General features: G+C 48.0%; 1 protein-coding gene across 5 annotated transcripts in view; it reads right to left on the bottom strand.

The window, feature by feature from the left end:
• Positions 1–1019: 1019 nt before the first annotated feature.
• The window catches only part of ACSL6 (acyl-CoA synthetase long chain family member 6), a 75745-nt gene continuing 52527 nt past the window's right edge, over positions 1020–24237 (bottom strand). For all 5 annotated transcript variants that reach the window (XM_064161527.1, XM_064161529.1, XM_064161528.1 and 2 more), the window contains 10 exons: positions 23132–23266; positions 20150–20284; positions 17360–17455; positions 15880–15952; positions 12368–12456; positions 11694–11810; positions 11324–11467; positions 9752–9853; positions 8764–8835; positions 1020–6179 (listed from right to left, as the gene is read on the bottom strand). In XM_064161527.1, coding sequence (XP_064017597.1) covers positions 6039–6179; positions 8764–8835; positions 9752–9853; positions 11324–11467; positions 11694–11810; positions 12368–12456; positions 15880–15952; positions 17360–17455; positions 20150–20284; positions 23132–23266 — 1104 coding nt within the window. In that variant the 3' untranslated portion in view covers positions 1020–6038. The remainder of the gene's footprint in view (positions 6180–8763; positions 8836–9751; positions 9854–11323; positions 11468–11693; positions 11811–12367; positions 12457–15879; positions 15953–17359; positions 17456–20149; positions 20285–23131; positions 23267–24237) is intronic.

Raw genomic sequence — 24237 nt, 5'->3', positions numbered from 1 at the left:
ACTCCAGATCTCTGCCTGAGTTTTGGGGTTCAGTTTGCAGGTCACTGCCTGCACCCAGAGCTGCAATTAAAGATACCTACTCCAGATCTCTGCCTGAGTTTTGGGGTTCATTTTGCAGGTCACTGCCAGCACCCAGAGCTGCAGTAAAATATACCTACTCCAGATCTCTGCCTGAGTTTTGGGGTTCATTTTGCAGGTCACTGCCTGCACCCAGCACTGCAATGAAAGATTCCCACTTCAGAACTCTGCCTGAGTTCATTTTTCAGGTCAGAACCACATTGCAGAGTGCCATACCTGCGTCGTGTTTTTTAACACCTCCAGGGGCGGTGACTCCACCACCTTCTTGGGCAGCCTGTTCCGGTTGCAGGGGTGCACTGGATGCTGTTGCTCTCTCCTGCTGCTTTTGGCTAACAAAATATGCCAAGTAAATAAATAGTTTTATAACTAAATGCCAAATAAATTGGTTTCTGATATTACATCTCACTGTTGGTTATACATAGGCTCATAGAATCAGCCAGGTTGGAAGTGAGCTCCAAGCTCATCCAACCCAACCTGTCATGCAGACCATGGCACCAGGTGCCTCAACTAGTCTTTTCTTGAGCACCTCCAGGGATGGTGACTCCACCACCTCCCTGGGCAGCCCATTCCAATGCCAATCACTCTCTCTGACAACAGCTTCCTCCTAACATCCAGCCTAGACCTCTCGTGGCACAACTTGAGACTGTGTCCCCTTGTTCTGTTGCTGCTTGCAAGATATTATTATGTATTCCATAATATATATAACATTACATAATTTCCTATATTGCACATAAAAGATTACATCCTGCTATCAAAACTGCATGGACAAAATTCCCTTCATTGATCAGCCCTTGTGTTTCAGCTTGTGTTCATAGGGCAGAGGAAACTCAGTGCTCTGTTAGCATGAAAAATAAGGGCAAATGCTAATTCTTGTTCATCGCTGAAGATCCAGGTGAAGGGAGAGATGCAAGCACAGGCAAAAAAAAACAGAAAGCAGAGGCTGAACTCTTTTAAACTTTATTGGTTTAGACACATAGTCTGTAAAAATACTATGCATTCCCAATTGTCAATTCATATTAAACAAGCATATACATTTGGTTATGTTATTAATGATTTAAAATAAGTAAAACAAAAAAGAGAGACCGTTACAGAAAGACTGCAGTGTCTTCAGGGGACTTTGCAGTCATTTCCCCACCCCCACCCCCCCCCCTTCAAGAAGATTGCTAAAATCGATCTCAGCTTCCACTGTACCTTTAGTTGTTCTTTTCTGTATTTGCTCTTTTTTGGTTTGGTTTTGTTTTTTGTTTACACCACGTTTAATATAGGCACACATTCTGAACAGCTTCATCCTGACCGTGAGGAGTTACTCCGTGCTGGAGCAACAACAGCTTTTAAGGAAAGAGATTTAGTGTAGGTCAGCCCTGGGAGAAAAATCCTATGAGCAGCTTTTGGTGGGACAATTTCATTCTTTACAGAAGTTTCTGCAGATGACTTTTTGATAGACATCTTTAATTACAGTTAATTTTCTCTTTACACAAACACATATGTTCTATTTTAACCCCTTCTCCTTCAGCTGAAAATAGGCAACGTGGATCAAACTGCCTCATTTGTTCCCTCCTTGTACTCTGCTAGAAGACATAACAAAAGGCTGAAATGAAGGGTTTAAAGGGACTCTAGATGCCTCAGAAAACATTTTATTTTAGAACAATTCCAGGGAGCTAAAACTTTTTTTTTCCCTCCCAGACTATGAGCATCCAGATTTCTTCTCCAAAAAAAAAGAACAGCCTCAGCTTCATCACTTCACAGGAGTAAAGCTGGTACAGAAACCACTCAATGTGCAAATTACTGAATAGATTAATTCCAAGGACAAACATATATCTAATTCTGATTTTTAGTGATTGATTGGTTCCCCCCCCCAACAGCCAAACCCAAAGTGAGCTAAAGATACAAAAAAGTATGCAGGTAGAATTGCCTCTAAATAAAATGCTTCTCCAAATTCTCTGTAAGGCATCAAGAGATCATTAATTAATCTGTTACCATGCAAAAATAGTTTATTCTTTCCCAGTTTACATTCATCTTGCAGCAGTTTATTTACATAGAGATCACCAGTTTGTGCTTTTCACACATGGAGAACGATTATTAAAAGAAAAATAAAAGCTATAGTTAATTTGTTTCACCCCAGAAGATTAAATCAGGTTATTTTTTTTCCTGTTATGTGCAAGAATTTCATATTCATGGTAAAAAAACATGACACTGAACTTGACTGGTGATGATCTAGACTCACAGAGAGGACAGGTTATGAAATAGGACTTCATTGATAAACAACTCACCATCTTTCTCTCTCTCTCTTCATGTGCATCAGACATTTTACCCTACAAATGTGCCTTTCAGGACAGAATAATGCTGTGGATTTCCTACCAGCACAAGGTTTGGACTCTCTGCTGTGGCTTCTGCTCACGCTTGTGTGCGTCTTTGATCGTTTCTGTGGCAGAACAGCATTGTCTCTGTGCAATATATAGAGCAAATAAAACATTCAAAATAGATAACTAAGCAAGATTCTCTTCCTGGAATAAAAGACCAATGCATTTTATTCAGGTTTTTTGTATACGACCACTGGAGAGTCTTCCAGTGATGCCACATGCATAGCACCAGGCCCAGGAAGAACCTCTCATATTTAACATGTGAGAACAGTGTCTCAACCCACAGGTTGTGACCACAGTATGAGCCTTTGGATGCAGAATTGTCTGGTCTCACTTGACTGCTCAGGGTGGTGGTGCTTTTTACAACACCAACTAACAGCCTCATTGAGTAACAGCCCAATCATAGGAGCCCAGCTCTGACCAGCACCCATTCCTTGGCAGGCTGGGGCTGTGCTCATCAGTAGCTTTGCTGTGTTTTTTCATTTATTGATTATGGAGTGAACCCTTGGATGACACTGATGAGTTAAAACCAATCCTCCTGAAGCTCCCTGAGAAGTTCAGTGCTCTATGCACAACAGCACTGGAGCCTCAGCTCTTTCAGTAAGACAAACATTAGAAATTAGTGTTGTAATTAGTTATCTTGAGGGGAAAAAAAAAACCACCCATCTGGTTGTGGGATTTTTCCATGGTGCTCACAAGAAGCATTTCAGTTTAAGACAGCTCAATGCAGAAGAAGCATTCCTGGAATTTGAAGCGTGTGCGCGCCAAGCTCACACATGTGTTCTTCTCAAGTTTTAATCTCTCACAACATTGTTATGACTGTGGTGAGAGTGACCTGCAGAGGTAAATCTGATTACACAAGAAAGGATTAAAGAGAGCTTTTAGTTTACTCTTAGGGCTTTTCACAGGTTCTGAAAGTGTTCACACAACACAGTTTCTCCCCAGTTTTGCATCGTCCTGGTGTGGCCAAGTCTGGATTTTCTCCTTCTGATACGTTGGCATTCATGCCTTTGTCTCTACTGTGTCTGATGTTTAGCATCAAATAGCAAAAGAAGCCTAAAATCTTGGAATGTTAGGGGTTGGATGGGACATCCAAGGAGGTCCAAACTCCCTAGCAAAGCAGTGTCACCTAGGGCAGGTGACACAGGAGAAGAATAGAAGACTACAGGTAGATTACTCCACATTATATAAGCAAAAAGATCAGCTGTGTAAATAAATCACAAACAAACTCATTGTGGGGTCTTTTATACGTGAACAAGGTTGGAGTTACGTTACCTAGAAACAACTGGTGAACCAAAATCGCCTTCAGAGAGAAGGCAATCAAATTCATCTGATAGCAAAAGCTCAGTGGAAAATAGCTTTTCTGTACTTGTTTAGATGAGTAGTTCGTTTGACTTTAGGTATTTCCCATTAAACCAGGAAACTGTGCCAGTTCTTCGTAGCGCTGACACATGCGTACGCAGTGACTGTCTCTTGGCTGATACGCAGAGGAGATGGACTAGACCCTGCAGAGATGAAAACCTTTGATGACTTGTCCCAAAGAGCCAGATCTTGCACAGTAATTCATTCCCATCCTCTGTAAGCCGTGGCAGACGCCACTCCCCAAGGGATGCGGTTGCTGTGCGTGAATGCAGAGCTCACAGCGGTGGTATTTCTCCTCTCCCGGGGCTGCCGTGAGTCACTGCGCTGGAATCGCATGAGGAATGGGGCGCAAAGGGGGCTTCAGACTTGCGCACTTGATAGGTCAAGTCGCCGTGTTCTTTGTTGAGGGATTACGTTGGCTGATGTAGTTTCCTTTGTATCATTTTGCAGTGAACTCACTGCAATAAATCAGTCTTGGTGTAGCGCTAACTCGCTGGTTCAGCTGATCTCAGCTCGAAGCATGCAGTGGAGTTTCAGAGGGCAAAGAAGGGATCGCTGCGATGAAAAACTTCAACCTGTAGCTTCAAAGTCTACAGTGGACTCCATTTTAAGAGAGAAAATCATGTGCTTTCACTGTCCTAGCAAAGGTCAGGTAGGCACAGCTGCATGCTAGTATGCACTGGTGAACACACAGCAGCCATACAAACACACAGAGATATGCAGGACCCTGTTGAGCAGAAGGAAGCCATCGGCAGTCCAAGTGTTCAAGCGACTCAGCGCTACAGTTCTCTGCCTCGTATCAGGAGAGAGCTCTTGAGCCTGTTCTTGTTCCATGTGGGATTTACCCCCTTCCTCATGGCTGCAGCTGGCTGTGAAATCTCAGGTTTCATTCAGTCCAACTTGTTTACCCCAAAGCAGCCGCTGGAAGTGATGACAGGGAGCTGAAGCTTCCACACATCCAAACACATTTTCTCAGCAGGCCTTTCTGCCACATGTCCAACGTTTTACCACACCATGACACCTTACAACAGCCTGGCTAACACAGCCTTCTGCCCATCTCTGTGCACTTTTTGGAGCAGTACTTCATCCTCTTCCACAGTCAGCCAAAGGATATCTGCTGCTGCTGCAGCTCTGGGCTGGCCTTCCTCCCAAACCAATCTGCTTTTTGAAGCCCCATTCAACATCGCAGCTTGTCCCTTGTGCTGTGTTTCTTCAGCACTGTTTCTGAAAAGGAGTTAGTCCAACTGGACTACGCAGTATTAGCAGCATGTAAAGTGATAAATTAGGGGCTGGGAGCATGTGGGTTAATGTAAACTCCCCCCACAAAGCCACCACAGAGCCAGCAGTGCTCCTGCCACCGCCTCAGTTTGAGTAGTTCAGATGTCCACGAGTGCTGAAGGAAGCCCTAATGTAAAACCAGCATGCCATGTATAAACTGAGTTGGGATGAAAAGGGAACAGAGGGAATTCTATCCTATTGCTTCCTAACCTGTTCTTGCCATTTCAAGGTGATATTAATCCATTAGATGTAATACCCTAATAGAATCTATTAAGTACAAGTAGTGGGAGATCTGCTCCTACTCCTATCCCAGTTGTAGAATCTTAGAAGTGTTTCAGTTGGAAAAGACCTTTTAAGATCATCAAGTTATTAGGTCATTAATGATTAAATTAAATCAATGACATTTATGTCCCAGAAGGAAAAAAAAAATTACAAAAAACCTATCACTTAATATATAAACCAATAACCAGCTTGAATTTCCAGATCAGGGAAAAGAAACTTTCACCATCAGTCACTGATCGTTTGAGGTAGACCACATTACTGAATTATCCACAGTTTTAGTTCCTCCTGGATTTGGTTATGTACAATCAAATTATCAACAGACATACCTGAAGTTGTCCCTATTTTAATTAGAAAATGCTTGGAGCTCTTAATTAGGTATGCTTCCAGAATTTACTCAGTCACAGGTTGGAATTTCTGTTGCAATTTAGCATCAGTTTTAGTAGTAGTAGTAGTAGCCTATTGTGTGCACAGAGTGGAAAATGAATTCTATCACACCTGATGGGGAAAAAAAAAAAAGAAGAAAGGAAGGGAAATTATGGTTAGTGGTGAACAATGAAAGGCTCAAATGTCAAATCCAGATGTTTCTCTGTTTCTGCTGTGCTGTTCTGGCTCTGTATTTTGCAGTGTTATTCTGTTGTTGCTACGGAGTCCGTTGCTCAGCACATGCTCCCTGGGGTTTCAGATGGAGATGCTTGAATATAGCTCTTCTATTTGCTTTTTGAAGTAATCTCTTAGTTCTGGTCTCTTAGCCTTTAACGTTGGTGTCAGCAAACCGTTTTGTACTGAGAACATATCCGAGTGGATGTAGATGGCTTTGACCTAGAACAGAAGAGGGCCATATCGATAGTAAATATCACAGCACACTCAATAAACATCACTTCTTAAATAGGCCTTGCTGCAGTTACCTCTGGCTGTGTCTGGAGCCCAGGGGACCCTTAGAATGGTTTAGGTTGGAAAAGACCTTTAAGATTACTAAGTCCAACAGTTAACCCAGCACTGCCAAGTCTGCCACTAAACCGCATCCCCCAGCAGCACATCTGCATGGCTTTGAAACCCCTCCAGGGTTGGGGGTTCCATCACTGCTCTGGGCAGCCTGTATCAGGATTTGACAACCCTTTTGGGGAAGAACTTTTTTCCTAATATTGAAGCTGAACCTCCCCTGGTACAACTTGAGGCTGTTGCCACAGGATTTTTATCACCTGCCCAAGTTTTCCAAGGCACCACTAAATGCCTCCAGCAATCCTCACCATCTCCTGCTGTTTTTTCTTGTGCCTGTGCTGATCTGACAGCCATCCAGCATGGACAGAATGAGCACATAAACCTCTTTTCCCTGTAAAACCAAGGCCAGAAGACAGCAAGGCAGAGCACAGGGGACAGTGTCACCATATGTGATACTGCAACTGCAGTTCCATGGGGCTGAAAGGCTGCAGAAGGGAGGGAGGGCAAAGCTATGTGCTAAAAACCATTGTCTTAACCTAGCTGCAGCACTAATTTAGTCTTGCAGAATTATCATGAAGCTTTGCAGACACAAGGACTGCACCTGATGATCATCTCTAAAGGGTTGGTGGTGTTTTATCAGCTAAAGTGAACTGAAGTCATTCAGCCCAGGCAAACAGGATTTTGAAGGCTGCTGTTGTTACGGGTGCTGACTCTGAGCTCAGCAGGGAGCCTGGCAGCACAGATGGGAGAGAGCTTTTCCTTCCAGTGCCTTTATGGGAGTACTGGTGTGGGAGAAAGCAGAAAGCTGCTTCGTGGCTGGTCATAGGCCACCCATTTAAGACATTTAAGACCCATTCCCCAGCCATCTGCTGCTTTTGTGATTCCCCAAGCCAGGCTGATTTGCATTTTGTTAGACTGGGCGTTGTGCAGGAGGATAGAACCAGAATCCATCTTTAAATTCCCAGCAGGTATGTGATTAATTTTTTTCCCTGCAGGCACTGTGGTCCAGTTCCTCCCCCAGTGACATCCTTCACAAAGTCAGTGCTTTTGTTGTTAATGCCTCCCCAACTGTTGGTTTACAGTGGAAAAGCTGTTGGTTAAAGAAGACAAAGTTGTCATTTCCAAGCCAGTGACAAGGATGACAGGGAGTGGCTCTTCCATCTACAGTGGATCCTGTATTGAATTGCTGGAGCATGTCCGGAGAAGGGCAGCAAAGCTGGTAAAGGGTCTGGAGAACAGAAGTTCCCCCTTGTGTTGAGGCAGAACCTCTTTTGCTGCAACTTACACCCATTGCTCCATGTCCAATCCCAGGGAGCAGAGAGCAGAGCCTGTCCCCCCACTCCTGGCAGCCCTCAGATACTTATAGACATTTATCAAATCCCCTCTAAGTCTTCTCTTCTCCAGACTAAACAGCCCCAGGTCCCTAAGCCTCTCCTCACCAGGCAGTGCCCTCCAGTCCCCTCATCATCCTCCTAGCCCTCCACTGGACCCTCTCCAGCAGATCCCTGTCCCTCTTCAACTGAGGAGCCCAAAACTGAACACAGTATTCAAGATGAGGTCTCACCAGGGCAGAGTAGAGGGGGAGGAGAACCTCCCTTGATCTGCTGGACACACTCCTCCTAACACACCCCAGGATGCCATTGGCCTCCTTGGTGCCCAGGGCACATTGCTGTGCCATGGTTAACTTGTTAGCCACCAGGACCCCCAGGTCCTTCTCCACAGGGCTGCTTTCCAGCAGATCACCTCCCATTACTCATTAGAATGACCACCCAGAAGCAGTCTGAACAAAAGCAAAAGAACCCTTGCTAATTATATGTGATCATCAAGACCATTAACAGAAACAAGAAACAAGCCTTTGGCACTTTAATACCTGTGATTTTTTTTAACCATGTTTTTAATGCTATGTAGTCTGTGGTCGATTTTAGATCTCTCCTGAAGTGCTTGCAGAAATATTTAGAGAAGCACCAGGAGAGATTTAGTGCAGAGGCTGAAAATAAATCAACTAGCAAGCATTTCCGAGGTCACTTACAAGAATGGTAATTAGTGACCTAGTTTCTTAACAGTGCTTTCTGTGGCAGATACTTATCCTGACCTCTGCTTGTCAGACTGGAGATTAGCCATGTCCCTGGGTTAGATTTTTACCTCCTCACCCAAAACTTTCACTAAATTTGATTTACATTTCAAGCAGGAGTGGAAGGGAGAACCACAGCCTATGGATTTTTCCCAAAGGAACAAATATTTCTATGCCAGCAATCACAAAACCACAGAATGGCAGGGGATGGAAGGGACTTCTGAAGATCATCCAGTCCACCCTCGCCGCTAGGCTCTCTGTCCAAAATCACTGTGTAGAGCTACAAAAAGGATCTTGAGTTACACCCCAAACCCTGGCAAAGCCCCATGGGAGGCCAATGGACAGATTGCTTGTCTGCCCACGCTGAATTAAGTGTTCCTTGGGTCTGTTTACCTGCTCGAAGGAGTGCAGTCCGCTCTCCTTGCCCAGCCGGACCATGTCTTCCATTATCGCTCGCTGCAGCTCCTGGGTTCGAACACAGAATCCTCGTGTGAAGGTCAAGTGTCTCACTGGTGCTTAATAAATACCTAGCAAATGTTCTGCTCCACAGCCACAGCATCCCAGCGTGGCGAGGGTTGGGTGTGCCTTGTCCTGTCACTCGGTACCACTGAAAGGAGCCTGGCCCCATCCTCTTGCCCCCCACCCTTCAGCTGTTGCTGGGTATTGATCGGATCTCTTCTGGAGCTGCTCTTCTCCAGGCTCAACAGCCCCAGGGCTCTCAGCCTTTGCTTCTCATAGAGCTGCTCCAGGCCCCTCAGCGTCTTTGTGGCCTCCACTGCACTCCTTCCAGAAGCTCCCTGTCTCTCTTGAACTGGGGAGCCCAGAACTGAACACAACACTCCATGTATCTTCTCTAGGGCAGATTAGAGGGGGACAAGAACCTCCCTTGACCTGCTGGACACACTTTTTTGAATGCACCCCAGGAGCCCATTGTCCTTCCTGGTCACAAGAGCACATTGCTGGTTCATGATCAACCTTCCATGCACTAGGACCCCCAGGTCCTTTTCCCCTTCACTGCACTACAGCAGGTCAGTCACCAGCTTATGGAGGTTGTCCTCAACACTTGGCCCTTGTAGAACTTCATTGAATTTCTCCCTGCCCAGAGAGCACACAAATGAGACTGGGATGTTATTTAAGACTTCTAACCCATCACAATAACTCCTGCTTCCCTATTGGTGGTCTCTGCCAGGCAGAGCCTTGCAGGAGTTTGCAGAAGTCTATGCCAGCCCAGCACACATCACTGGATCCATGTCAACCTTGCTTCCTTTTCAGTGAGATCATAATTCCTGCTGCTGAGATCATGAATCATTGACTCCAGCTCTTCACTAGGTTACATAATGTGATGGAATGATCTGCCTTGCAGACAGAGAGAAAGACAAACCTTATTTTTACAGAGCTCTGCATATGTTCCATCAAACCCTCTTTTCTTTGCCCAGCCTGGCATAACTTCAGAATCAGGCACCACAATTCCCACCAGAAAAGCCTGTAGGGGAAGGAGAAGGAGAGTTGCAGGCAAAGGCTGAACAACATTCAAGATCCTACACTGAAGTGAAGCTATAAACTGGTGGCATTTGCCATGTGTCTAATCACTCCTTGTTTGATTAGGTCAATAACTTCCTCACCCCACTGAGGTGTATTTTGACGTCTGTGCCCTTTTCTCCTATTAAATGGATGTCCATGGCTGCTCCTGCATTTGCCAGCAATCTGAGCACCTTTGGCTGAGTTTGTGCTCTAGACAGTAATTAAATTCCTTTCTTCACTTTCATGTGGTGCTGAGGGACATGGTTTAGTGGTAGTGGCTTAGCAATAGTGGTGGGACTGTGAGCTCAAGGCAAGCAGTTGCACTTGGTGATCATAGAATCAGTGAGGACTGGAAGGGACCACAAAGATCATCTAGTTCCAACCCCTCTGCCATGGGCAGGGACACCCTACCCTAGAGCAGGCTGCCCACAGCCTCATCCAACCTGGCCTTAAACACCTTTCAGAGATGGGGCCTCAACCACCTCCCTGGGCAACCCATTCCAGCCTCTCACCACTCTCATGCTGAAGAACTTCCTCCTCACAGCTAGTCTGAACCTACCCATCTCCATCTTTGCTCCATTCTCCCCTAGTCCTGTCACTACCTTGTATCCTAAAAAGTCTCTCCCCAGCTTTTTTGCAGCCCCCTTCAGATACTGGAGCTCTCTTCCAACTTCAACACTGCTGTAGTTCTAGGATTCTTTTTTTCCACAGGCATAAACCAGAGCAGAACAGGTTGGAAAAGACCTCTAAGATCATTTAGCCCAGCCATTAATCTAAGATCACCATGGCCATTAAACCATGTCCCCAGGTGCAATATCCACATGGTTCTTGAACACCTCCAGGGATGGTGACTCCACCACCTCCCTTGGGCAGCCTATTCCAGTGCCTGACACAAGCAGTTCATGGACCTTTGAGTCTCAGGAAAAATCTGATGCCAAAGGAAGCTTCATATTTGTGGTCAGTGGATGCAGAGAGATGAGTTGCAGTGGCTTCAGAAGCTGTACATGTTTGCACCAAGGTGTGGGTTAACCATCTTCACCACACATGCAACTGCAAACAACCACAGGGCTGCAATTTGTGGAGAGGGGCTAGGCAGAAGCAGGACAAGATGCATAGGCAGTGCTTGTGGAGCAGCAGTGGCTTCACCTTCAGCTGGCTTAGCACAGGCAGCGTGGCACAGGAGAGCGTTAGAGACCCAGAGGTGACACTGAAACAAATTTAAAGCCTTGATCTTTAGCCAAAACATCCTCCAAGCTACTTAGGGTCACACAGCAGCTCATCTCCTGCGTGGCTGGCAGCCAGCTCCAGAGCAGAAGGGAGGCAGCAGGGCAAAGCCATGGCGTGATCCACTCCCACTTTCCCCTCCTTCACACTCAGCTCTCTGTTTCCTGCTCACAAAGAAGGAAGATCTTCTGCAAACTCAGGATTTTACCTGCAGGCTGTCTCCATGGACATAGATCTGGGCCACGGGGTCACTGCGGATGTAGATGTTCTCGATCTTCTCTGGGGCAATGTATTCTCCCTGGGCCAGTTTAAAGATGTGCTTTTTCCGATCAATAATCTTTAGAGTCCCATTCTGTCAGGAGAGAGAAAGGAGGAGTGCCCAGAGAAGTTATTGCACCACAGAGGCTCGCTCAGCAGTCTGCTTTTAACACAGCTCTTTGCATTGCCAGACAATGCCTCACTGATCTATCAAAAGCTTGTTCTGAAAAGACATAAACTGAGTCCTTTGTCAAGAGAGATCTGCTCAGGGATTTAAGTCTGGTAGCTGCCAATTTGACAGGGGCTAACACAATACGCACAGGTAACCATTTCCCAATGTCTCCAGTGTGAAGCCAGCCCTCCTGGTCCAGTGCTTCCTTTGTCCTCTCTTCATCTTTCAGATAACCTTTGAAAACATTTGGTCCTTTCACACATATCTGCAAAAGAGGCAGAGTGCCTGATGAATTATTGCATCATCCTGCTGCAGACCCTACCCAGCTAAACAGTAGCTCCCTAAGCTGGAGAGATTTTCAAGCTCTGTTGAACGCCTGTGCTCTGTGAAACTAAAATATAGGCTGCTATAACATCACCTCTGGATTTTTAGGCTGGGTTTTGTTGGTTGTTTTTTTTTCAAGCTGAAGGCAATCTTAAGAGTAGAGATCACAAAAGCCATTTGCCCAACGTTGATTTGCACTCAGCTTGCAGTTTAACCCCCCCCCCAACCAAGTTATTCCAGTGAGCTTCGTTTATGTGCAGTACAGAAAGCACAGCAGTTCAGTTCATCTTAGCTGAACCCATTCATTCAGTCTTAGCTTTTAAAATAACCAGGCTGAAAGTACTGCTGCAGCCCCTTTTGTCATTAAAGCTTTGCTGCTCTCTTGCTGAATTGGCGTTTTATTTCCTGATGGAACACATCTGCAACCATGCAGGCTTCTAGAACTACATAAACTACTTAGTACAGTTGAGAAGTTGATATAAAAAGGTGATTTGCTACCTCTCCTTCTCCTTTGGAAGCAAAATAATTCAGCTCTTCCACATCCTTCAATCTGATTAAGTTACAGGGCAAAGGGGCTCCTACATGACCTGGAAATCAAAGTTATCAAGTCACTTCTTATCTCTCCTACAAAGAAGAATCAGCATTTTATTATCAGTTGCTTGCATAGCTGTAGGTACACAGGATGTTCTTGCAGGAGCTGTGTCTGTGTACAGAAATAATATCCTCATTTAAGGTTTTGAACTATTAAAACTAAACACCCAAAGCTCCTGCTTGGGTATGAACCCTGTTTTCAAACCTGTTCAAGTACAGACTGTGCCTCTCTTACCTGTAAGAGACTAAACCTTTGTTTTCAGCTTAATTCATTATAAAAGCAACCTCTGTGATTGTAATCACTTGGGAATTTCAACTGCAGGGACATCATGCTGAGCATAATTCCCTCAACCCCTATGGTGAGTGAGGACAACATCTGCTGCAGCCAACAAGCACTGCCAGAGCACTTGGGTGTGCAAAACAGTCCCATGTCCCCCAGAAAGAGCCACTAGAACAGATGGGCTGAAAGAGGAGGCCCAGCTCTGTGTCACAGAATCACACGATCCCAGCATGGTGGGCTTGGAAGGGACTTCAGGGAGTCACCCAGTCTAACCCCCCTGCTAAAGCAGGACACCCACAGCAGCTTGCCCAGGAGCACAATGGTGAGGCAGGTTTGGAATCTCTCCACAGAAGGAGGCTCTGCAACCTCTCTCAGCAGCCTCCTCCAGGGCTCCAGCATCCTTACACCAAACAAGTTTCCCCTCCTGTTCAGGTGGAACCTCCTGGGTTTCAGTTTGTGCCTATTACCCCTTGTCTTGTCACTGGGTACCACTGAGAAGTCTGGCCCCATCCTCTTTCCCCCTATCCTTTACCTCTAGCTGAGCACTGACCAGATCCCCTCTGGGGCTGCTCTTCTCCAGGCTCAACAGCCCCAAGGCTCTCAGTCTTTGCTCCTCACAGTGCTGCTCCAGGCCTCTCAGCAGCTTTGCAGCCTTTGCTGGACTGTCCCCAGTAGTTCCCTGTCTCTCTTGAGTGGGGGAGCCCAGAACCGGACCCAGTACTCCAGCTGTGGCCTCACTAGTGCAGAGAGAGGGAGGGTAACCTCACTTCACCTGCTGGCCACACTCTCCTGATTGCACTCCAGGAGCTCATTTGCCTTCTTGGCCACAAGGGCACATTGCTGCCTCATGGTGGACTTGTCATCCACTTCCTTCTCCACGGAGCTGCTTTCTAGCAGGTCCTCCTTCACTTGTGCTGGTGCAGGAGCTTATTCCTCCCCAGGTGCAGCACCCTACATTCGCAGCTGTCGTGGGCTGAAAGCATTTGGCAAAGGGATCAGATCAAAGCTCGCAGGAGATGAGGATGAGGATGCAGCATTGGCACGTGGGGGGCACTTTGCCTAATGCTGCTCAGGGCATGGGCCCAGCAGGCAGCCAGCCCCAGCACACAACAAGGGGCTGGTCTTGGTTTGAAGAAAAGCAAAGAGCTGGCCACTTGTGCTGGGAGAAGAAAGCCTGTGCTCTGAGTACACTTCAGCCTACTCCAACTCATAGAATCATGGAATCATTTCAGCTGGAAAAGACCTTTCAGATCATTGAGTCCAAACAAGTCTGCTACTAAAACATGTCCTTCAGCATCTCTGTGTCATACTAACACCTCTAGGGATGAGGCTCAGCCACCTCCCTGGAGACCCTGGTCCAGTCTTTGAGAACCCTTTCAGTCAAGAAGTTTCTTCTAAGATCCAGCCTTGTTACTAGGGTGAAGAGACCTACCCTCACCTTACTCCAGCCTCCTCTCAGGGAGCTGTAGAGAGCCAGAAGGTCTCCCTTCAGCTTCCTCTTCTCCAGGCTAAACAACCCCAGTTCCCTCAGCTGCTCCTCACAGGAACCTGTTCTCCAGACCCTTCACCAGCTTTGTTACCTTTCTCTGGACATGTTCCAGCACCCCAATGTCATCCTTGTAGTGAAGGCCCCAAAACTGAACCCAGAACTCAAGGTGTGCTCCAGCCACTGAAAATATGGGCTGGAGAGAAGCAACTGTTTAACTGGCCAGGCCAATTAATACCCAGCATCCAAGTTTCCTTCCTGCTATCCAGTTAAATGAGGATGACACTCACTGAAAAACATTTTAATAAGTATTAATTAGATTAAGAAGAAATTAAACCACAGCACTTGTATGGGTCTTGCTTAGTGATGATTAAATTAAGCCAGAGCACTTGTATGGGTCTGATGACTTTTAGCTGAACTTCTCAAGATTCAGAAGTTCTGAAAGCCTGAAATAAATGAAGTGTTGAATGGGTCTTTGTTTGCTGCCTGGGTTTGCTCACCGACTACATGGACAGATTCATCTTTTCAGCCTTTCTGTTTAACAAACAGCCTTTTAAATTCAGCCCCAGGGCTCTGGAGAGGACTCGCAGCACCAGGAGCACAGTGATGAGAGTATATACAAGCAACAGCCCAAGGGGACGATTCAAAGTCTCCTCAGGGCACATGCACCCAACACCCAATCCCTGTTTATTTGCTCTGGACTAGTGAGACTTCAAACAACATTAAATTGGCTGGAAATTATTCACAGAGTGGTGAATGTTGCTTGACACCCTGGGGTGTAACCACCCTGTATTTTCTAAAGATGTCTGCATTTGTTTTCTTGTTGAACATAGAATCATCAAGGTTGGGAAAAACAACTCTAAAATCATCAAGTCCAACCTTCTAGCCAACACCTCCATGACCACTAAACCATGTCCCAAAATGCCACATCCACCAACTTGAACACTGACTCCACAACCTCCTTGGGCAGCCTGTTCCGATGCCTAACCACTCTTGCAGGAAAGCAATGTTCCTAACCATGGAATCAGAGAATGGTAGGGGTTGGAAGGGATCTCTAGAGATTATCAAGTCCAGCCCCTCTGCCAGAGCAAGATCACCTGGGGCAGGTCACACAGCAATGCATCCAGATGTCCCAAAATGCCACACCTACTTGGTTCTTGTGACTCCACCACCTCCCTGGGCAGCCTGTTCCGATGCCTCGCAGGAAAGCAATGCTCCTAACCATGGAATCATAGAATGGTAAGGGTTGGAAGGGATCTCTGGGGATGGTCAAGTCCAGCCCCTCTGCCAGAGCAAGATCACCTGGGGCAGGTCACACAGGAATGCATCCAGATGGGTCTTGAATGTCTCTAGAAAAGGAGACTCTAAGCCTCTCTAGGCAGCCAGCTACAGCAGCTTCACAGTAAAGAAGTTTTTCCTCATGTTCAGATGGAACTTCCTGGGCTCCAGTTTGTGTCCATTGCCCCTTGTCCTATCACAGAACACCATTGCTAAGAGCCTGGCCCTTTCTTGACACCCACCCTTCAGATGTTTACGACCATTAGCAAGATCTCCTCCCAGTCTTCTCTTTTCCAAGCTAAACAGCCTGAGGTCTTTCAGCCTTTCCTCATCAGGCAGATGTTCCAAATGAGATGGTGGAAGAAAGTCGTTTACCTGATGTCCAGTCACCTGGGGTGGTGAAGGTGCATCCAGCTGTGCACTCTGTTTGGCCATAACCTTCATAAACCTGACAAAGAGAAGAGATATCTTCAGTCAGCTTTGGTGGCTCCCCTAGTACACAACAACGTTCTAAGATGTTCCTGCTGTTGACTGAGCTCTCTAGAGCTGAAAATAACCAGAAGACAAGTTCAGCACTTAGCTTTTGAGACACTGCATATGTTACTCTACAAAATTCATTTAGTAGTGGGGGGGGGGGGGGAAGGCATTTTTGCTGAATGCTTAGAAAATACATCTTTTACCCTCCCATTTAGGCTCTTGAGTGAAGCCCTTTAGTTCCCCTGGGCCTCCTAAAGAGAAAGAGAAATAACACAGTACATATCTTAAGTGGGTTCAGCTTCTAGCTGAATATTCTCTTTCCCCCATTTATATATAGAATAAAACTCGTGTAGAGATGTTCCCAGTGTGTGTACAAGCACATTTCATTGCACACACTCACTGAGGTGCTGAGAGGCAGCTAGGATGAGTGTATAGGGGGTTTTGCAGCTTTCTGCTGCTCCCTCCCCACGGATACTGGTCATTCCCACTCCAGCTCCAGGGACACCAGGACATCATGTCTGCCCCAAGCCCTCACACAGGCTCACAGGATGTTAGGGGTTGGAAGGGACCCAAAGAGATCATTGAATCCAACCCCCCTGTCAGAGCAGGACCACACATTCTAGCTCAGGGCACACAGGAACACATCCAGACAGGCCTGCAAAGGCTCCAGAGGAGGAGATTCCACAATCTCTCTGGGCAGCCTGTGCCAGAGGAGGAGATTCCACAATCTCTCTGGGCAGCCTGTGCCAGAGGAGGAGACTCCACAATCTCTCTGGGCAGCCTGTGCCAGTGCTCTGGGACCCTTCCAGGCAAGAAATTCCCCCTTGTGCTGAGCTGGAACCCCCTGTGCTGCAGCTTCCATCCATTGCTCCTTGTCCTATCCCAGGGAGCAGAGCCTGTCCCCCCCTCCTGACCCCCAGCCCTCTGATAGTTATAGACATTTATTAAATCCTCTCTCAGTCTTCTCCAGACTAAGCAGCCCCAGGTCCCTCAGCCTCTCCTCATCAGGCAGTGCTCCACTCCCCTCATCATCCCTGTCACCTTCCCTGGGACTGTCCAGCAAATCCCTGTCCCTCTTAAACTGGGGAGCCCAGAACTGAAGGCAATACTCAAAATGGGGTCTCACCAGGGCAGAGTAGAACCTCCCTCGATCTGCTGGGCACACTCTTCTTAATGCACCCCAGGATCCCCTTGGTCCTCTTGGCCACAAGGGCACATTGCTGTGCCATGGACAACAGCAGCCCTGTGGCTGTTGTGTCAGTCACGGTGATGCTGTCCTAACCACCGTTCTGAGGTCCTAACCCATCTCCTTTCTGACATGCAGTGTGTTTCCAAGCTGGCAGCAGATGAACACCTCCCAAGAGCCACGAGAGCCCACCTGGCATCCGAGGGCAGCGCGGAGGAAGCCCAGGACCGTGGGAGATGCAGGGGCAGCGCCCGTCACGATCATGCGAACGCAGCCGCCCAGACTGGCCTGTGTGACAGCAGGAGAAGAGAGTTACTGCAGGTGGCAAGATGAGCAGTGCCCCAAGTGTTGCTGGCACACAGCGTGCACAGGATGCTCTCTCTAGAGCAGGTGCGGCCATGGTATGGAAGTATGAACTGGCTGTGAATCACAGAAGCCCAGCACAATAGGGTCACAAGGGCCCTCTGAAGATCAGCCAGTCCAACCCCCATGCTAAAGCAGGACACCACAGCAGCTTGCCCAGAAGCACAATGGCCAGAGGGGGTTGGAAGCTCTCAGTGAAGGAGGCTCCACAACCTCTCTGGGTAGCCTGCTCCAGGGCTCCAGCACCCTCTCACTAAACAAGTTTCTCCTCCTGTTCAGATAGAACCTCCTGGGTTCCAGTTTGTGACCACTGCCCCTTGTCTTGTCCCTGGCCACCACCGACAAGAGTCTGGTCCCATCCTCTTGCTCCCCACCCTTTAGCTCTTGCTGAGCATTGATCAGAGCCTCTGTCAGGCTGCTCTCCTCTAGGCTCAACAGCCCCAGGGCTCTCAGCCTTTGCTCCTCACATAGATGCTTCAGACCTCCCAGCATCCTTGTAGCCTCCACTGGAGTGTCTCCAGTAGGGATAAAAAGTCAGCTAAATCTTGAAAGGTAAATCTAATCGCCCGAGTTAAACACCTTCTGAGGTATGGAGGTGAAACTCCCACATCTTTTGAAGGATGAGCAGCTTAGGCTTGACTGCTGTGGCTGCCTTTGCCTGGGCTGGCTGAAGACCTGCAGAGAGGCAGCCCTGGCCTTTGGAAAACACATCTGACTCTGGGGAACTGTTGGGTAAACTCCAGACCATTCCCCCCACCTTCAGGTTTGGGGTTTTTTTCTCCCTTTATTTACCCCTCTTGGGTTTTGATGACTTGGCTGCCAAGCCAGCTAAATAACACTGTCCCTTTGTCAAGGCAGATGACCTTCAAGTATTTCTGGAGGCTGTTACATCAATTCCTGTGTCGCCTTTTACTGCTTTCTCCCTTTGCCTTCATTTCCTTATTCTTATTCTAAAAGCAAAGGAAAGAAAAGGCAGCAGAAAGCAGCTCCTGCCTGAGCCCTGCAGTCTCGCCAGCCCTCAATCAATATGCAGCCTGCCCTGCCCCGTGTCTCTGCTCCTCTCCGTGCCGCCTGAGCTCCGCTGCCTTTGCACACTGAGGACACAGCTACTCCACAGACACAAAGTGCAGTCAGTTTCTTGAGTTAAAAATAAAGTGGCACACTTTTTGTTGTTTTTTAATGGAGAGGCACACAGCAGGGCGTTCTGATTTCCCTCCCATCTTGTTCTACCAGGATTTGCACCTGCATTTTTCTCTGCACCCTTGTCTTTATTCTCCTGTTGTCGAGGTTTGAACTCGCCCAGGTGAACCCCAGCCTTGAAAACAGCTGTATCTGCAGCTGCAGAGTATTTGCAGCTGACTTTGGAGTGACATCTCTTTGATGAGTTACTCCTCTTTTCCTCAACAGCTTCCTGAATTTCATCCTAGTGGCAGGAGAGGGAAGTAGAGTGATGCAATCATCTCCCTGCCTGTCACTAGGATGAGCAGGCAGAAACCATTTACCTATTAAGCCTTCAGACCCCACAAGGCAGAGCACCCAACTAGTGGAGGTGACAGCAGTTTCTGGGCACCTTCACCTGGCAGAGGGCAAATGCCTCCACAGCATCATAGAATCAACCAGGCTGGAAGAGACCTCCAAGATCATCCAGCCCAACCTATCCCCCAGCCTTATCCTGTCAACTAGACCATGGCACTAAGTGCCTCATCCTATCTCTCCTCAGGGCACAGCTTGTGTCTGAGAACTGCAAAAAGCAGGGACTGTTCTGCTGATCAGTGATTTCTCAGTGCTGCTGAAGGAGGGGTGTGACAAAAGCCATCTCACTCTGCCTGGTGTTTCTCTCTTCCCCTCTGGAAGTCTGTCCCTAAGAGAGCTGAAATTCTGACATCTTCATAGAATTGCAGAATGGGTTGGGTTGGAAAAGGCATTTAAAGCTCATCCAGTCCAACCCCCGCTGCGGTCAGCAGGGACATCTGCAACTATCACAGGTTGCTGAGAAGCCCAAACAACCTCACTTGGAATGGTTCCAGGGGTGAGGCATCTCCCATCTCACCACACTCACTAGGAAAAAACTCTTCTCTCCAGCTTGAATCTCCCTCTTTTAGTTCAAACCTTGCCCTGTCACAGCAGGCCCTGCTCAAAAGTCTGTCCCCAGCTTTCTGATCACCCCCTGTAAGCAATGAAAGGCCACCAGAAGGTGTCCCTGGAATCTTCTTTTCTCCAGGCTGAACAAACCCAAACTCTCTCAGCCTGGCCTAACAGCAAAGAGACAGCTTCCAGCCCTGCCAGCATTGCTGCTCATGGTGTTCCAAAGTGAATAACTACAAATAAATGTGGCAGAAGTTAACACACAAGTCAGTGAAGCACTAAACTCTGCTGCATCTCAATTTCTATTGATTTTTGTTGCTTCTCTGGAGCTGTGGGCATGGTGATCCTGTGCAAGCTGCTGCAGGTGCCCCTGCTTTAGGAGGGGGGGGTTGGACTGGATGGACTCAGAAGTCCCTTCCCACCCCTACTACGCTGGGATTCTGTAAGGAATCTGTAAGGATTTTCTGTAAGGAAAACCAGCCTGAGCTAGGAGAAATGACAGCTGGCTCTGGCCCCCTGTGTGCAGCTGCTTACCTGTATTTTGTTGAAGAAAAGCTTATCCCACAAGCTGTCGTTTCGGATGATGCCGTTGCGAACTTCAGCCTTCTTCCGCCTCGCCGCGAATTCCAGCATCCAGCGCTTGAGGGATGTGTCTGCCTGGCTGAAGATCTGCGGGAGCAGGGGGGACGGGGTAGGTACAGGCTGGATGGTAGGTGGAAGTTCTTCACAGAGAGAGTGATTTCCCATTGGAATGGGCTGCCCAGGGAGGTGCTGGAGGCACCATCCCTTGAGGTCTTCAAGAAAAGCCTGGATGAGGCACTTGGTGCCATGGTCTGGTTGACTGGCTAGGGCTGGGTGCTAGGTTGGACTGGATGAGCTTGGAGGACTCTTCCAACCTGGCTGATTCTATGATCACAGTATCACACAGTATCACAGTATTATCAGGGTTGGAAGAGACCTCACAGATCATCAAGTCCAACCCTTTACCACAGAGCTCAAGGCCAGACCATGGCACCAAGTGCCACGTCCAATCCTGCCTTGAACAGCTCCAGGGACGGCGACTCCACCACCTCCCCGGGCAGCCCATTCCAGTGTCCAATGACTCTCTCAGGGAAGAACTTTCTCCTCACCTCCAGCCTAAATCTCCCCTGGCGGAGCCTGAGGCTGTGTCCTCTCGTTCTGGTGCTGGCCACCTGAGAGAAGAGAGCAACCTCCTCCTGGCCACAACCACCCCTCAGGTAGTTGTAGACAGCAATAAGGTCACCCCTGAGCCTCCTCTTCTCCAGGCTAAATTCTATGACAGGCAGCGTGACACCCAGGAGAGACTAAACATCAAGGGCTGGTCTCATCCTTACAGCTGCACATGCTGCTGGGGCCAGCTGGAGGGTAGGCACCGGACAGTTAAGTAAGACTACACCAGGGATCTCTCTTCTTATTTTGCAGGAGGCTGAGGGCAGACCTTGCTGCTGTCTACAACTGCCTGAAAGGAGGTTGGAGTGAGGTAGGATGTTGGTCTGTTCTCCCTAGTGTCAGGTGATGGAATGAGAGGAAGTGGCCTGAAATTGTGCCAGGAGAGGTTTGTGTTGGAGATTAGGAACAATTGCATTCCTGCAGGAGTGGTCAGGGATTGGAACAGGCTGCCCAGGGAGCTGGTGGAGTCTTCATCCCTGGAGGTGTTGAAGAAACGTGTGGTCATGGCAGCTGGGGCCATGGTTTAAGGGCCATGGTGGTGCTGGGTTGATCGTAGAATCACAGGATATCAGGGGCTGGAAGGGACCTCAAAAGATCATCTGGTCCAGCCTCCCTGTCAGAGCAGTATCACCTGGATCACACTGGATGGTTGAACTTGATGATCTTAGAGATCTTTTCCAACCATCCAATCCTACAAAATCGTGGCAACCAGAGGAACTAGGAATGAGCAGCTTGAACCCTAGAGCAGGTGCCAGTGATGAGGTGATGGGGCTGCATTGACCTAAGCTTAACCAAACACCAGCATGAATAACACCTCCACAACTGAGAAACCACCGGTGCCCACCCCTCCTGGTGCAGCAGAATCCCTGATCCAACAGCCCTGACCTTGGAGAAAAATCAGTAGCTTGTGCTAAGCTCTGCTTCAGAGGATAAATCTTCAGAGGAATAAATATTCCCAGCTGGACAAACAGAATTACCATGGTGACTGTCTTAACTTCCAAGACTATCTCTTAGTTTGGATGATCTCTATATCCCAAACCAAACCACCTCACATTTATAAAGCAGAGCATGGCTTGGCTTGAAAGAGACCTTAAAGATCACCTAGTTCCAGCCCCTTGCCATAAGCAGAGATGACTCCTGCTAGAACAAGTTGCTCATCCAGCCTGCTCTTAAACACCTCCAGGGGCAAAGTGTCTGCAGCTTCTCTGGGCAACCCATTCCAGTGTCTCACCACCCTCACAGTAAAGAATTTCTTCCTAATGCCACATCTAAATCTCCCCTGCTCCAGTTTAAATCTTCACAGTCTTTTTGCAGCTCCTGATTTTCAGTTGCCATTGCCATCAGAATGGGAGTTTTGAGTTCCAGAACTGGTGGAAGGGCACAGAAAGTCCTAATGTTTGCAGGTTTGGCTGGTGGTTCTGTGACAAAAACAATCCCTCCTGTCTGGAAATGCCACCAGTAACCCCATGGAGAGCAGGGTGAGAGTCTAATACAGTGGGATTTTGTATTAAGATGCAAAGGCCACCTCTGCCATCTGTGTAAATGGACATGATCTAGATTTAGGGACTGGAGCAGCTGTATCAGTTACAAGAGGGTAAGGATGTGTTTGCAGTGAGGTGACCACTGCAACTCAAACAAGGTGAGGAGGGACATTTTACAAGGGCTTGTAGTGATAGAAGAGGGAAGGAATAGAAGCTGGGGTGGTTTAGCCTGCAAAAGAGGAGGCTCAGAAGAGAACTTACTGCTCTCTACAACTATCTGAAGGAAGGTTGTGGCTGGGTGGAGTTGGTCTCTTCTGCCAGGCAACCAGGACAGAACAAGAGGACACAGCCTCAAGCTGTGACAGGGGAGGTTTAGGCTTTATGTTAGGAAGCTTTTCACAGCAAGAGTGATTGGCATTGGAATGGGCTGCCTGGGGAGGTGGTGGAGTCACCATCCCTGGAGGTGTTTAAAAGGAGACTGGATGAGGCACTTAGTGCCATGGGTTAGTTAATTAGAAGGTGATAGCTTGGACTTGATGATCTTGAAGGTCTTACTGACCCAGTTAATTCTGTGAAGCTGGAGGAAGGCAGATTACAACTGGAGATTAGGAAGAATTTCTTGAGAGTGAGGGTGGGGAGACACTGGCACAGGTTGCCCAGGGCATGGATGCCCCCTCCCTGGAGGTGCCCAAGGCCAGGCTGCATGAGACCTTGAGCAACCTGTCCTAGTGGGAGGTGTCCCTGCCCATGGCGCAGGGGTTGGAACGAGAAGATCTCTTCCAACCCAACCCATTCTACGAGCCTCTGGAAGCCGTGAGTGCAAGGAGAGCAAAGCCAAGCTCACCTTATCATACATCCTGTTCAGCAGCCGTGGCACCACAGGGAAGATGGTTGGCCTCAGGGCTTTCATGTCCTCCGACAACAGGCGGATGTCTCCCTGGAAGAAGCCGATTCGCCCTCCATGGCAGTACACCACAGACTGAAGGGAAGGAAAGAAGGAACTGCATGTAACCTCTTTGCTTTTCCTTCCCACAGCTCAGCAGCCCTCTCAAGCATGGCTGTGCCTTTCCCCAAGCTCTCAGGAAGGGAAGAAGGGGGCTTTAGCAATACAGGTAGAAATCAGTGCCACTGGGAATGTTGCACTGAACAGAACTGTACAGATAGTTCTGGGCACGGCTCAGATCTGGCAGTTCAGCAGCCACCAAATTTGCCACTCTTTCTGGAGGAACAAGGCTTTTCAGAAGGGATTTCCTTTTGCCCCTTGCATACAGGGGATTCCCATCCCTAGAGGGCTTCAAGGCCAGGTTGGATGACGCCTTGAGCAACCAAGTGGAAGGTGTCCCTGCCCACGGCAAGGGGGTTGGGACTAGTGGATCTTTAAGATCCTTTCCAACCCAAACCATTCTGTGAATCTATAATTCTGTGAAAAGTCCAAGTTATGGTCAGATTTTGGATCTGAACTTCTCCTCTGAAGCCCAGACCTACCATAGCAGCTGGCAGCATGAGGACCTAATGTCAATAAATGCATGCATATTAAAAACATTGTAAAACACACTGAGCAGCAGCTGATTTTTAGGTGTTAATACTTTAGTTTTGTTTAAATACAACAGTAGAGACTACGTTAGCAGTACAGCGCCTGATCCTGTATCCCAGAAAGAGAAGCCCACTTCAAAGGTGCTTTACTTGTGTGGAAAACACAGATCCACGAGTTTCAGACTTGGAAACAAACAGGCCACTTTGGTCAGATCAGAACGGGGCTGGCTGGCTGGTTGGGATTGGGCAGGGCAGGCTGCCTGCGAGGAGCAAACTGGCAGCTGGTAAGGACTGGTCACTAAGAGGAGGGGGGAGTTGGGCTACGTGATCTCTAGAGGACACTTCCAATCCCTAACGTCCTGGGATCCTGTGAACTGGTCACACTGGTGTTTTAGCACTGGAGACCAGCATCACTAG

This window comes from Pogoniulus pusillus, chromosome 22 (assembly GCF_015220805.1).
Source record: "Pogoniulus pusillus isolate bPogPus1 chromosome 22, bPogPus1.pri, whole genome shotgun sequence".
Classification (NCBI taxonomy): domain Eukaryota; kingdom Metazoa; phylum Chordata; class Aves; order Piciformes; family Lybiidae; genus Pogoniulus; species Pogoniulus pusillus.
The sequence above is the reverse complement of the archived record's forward strand: the minus strand, read 5'-3'. Positions and strand labels throughout refer to the sequence as shown.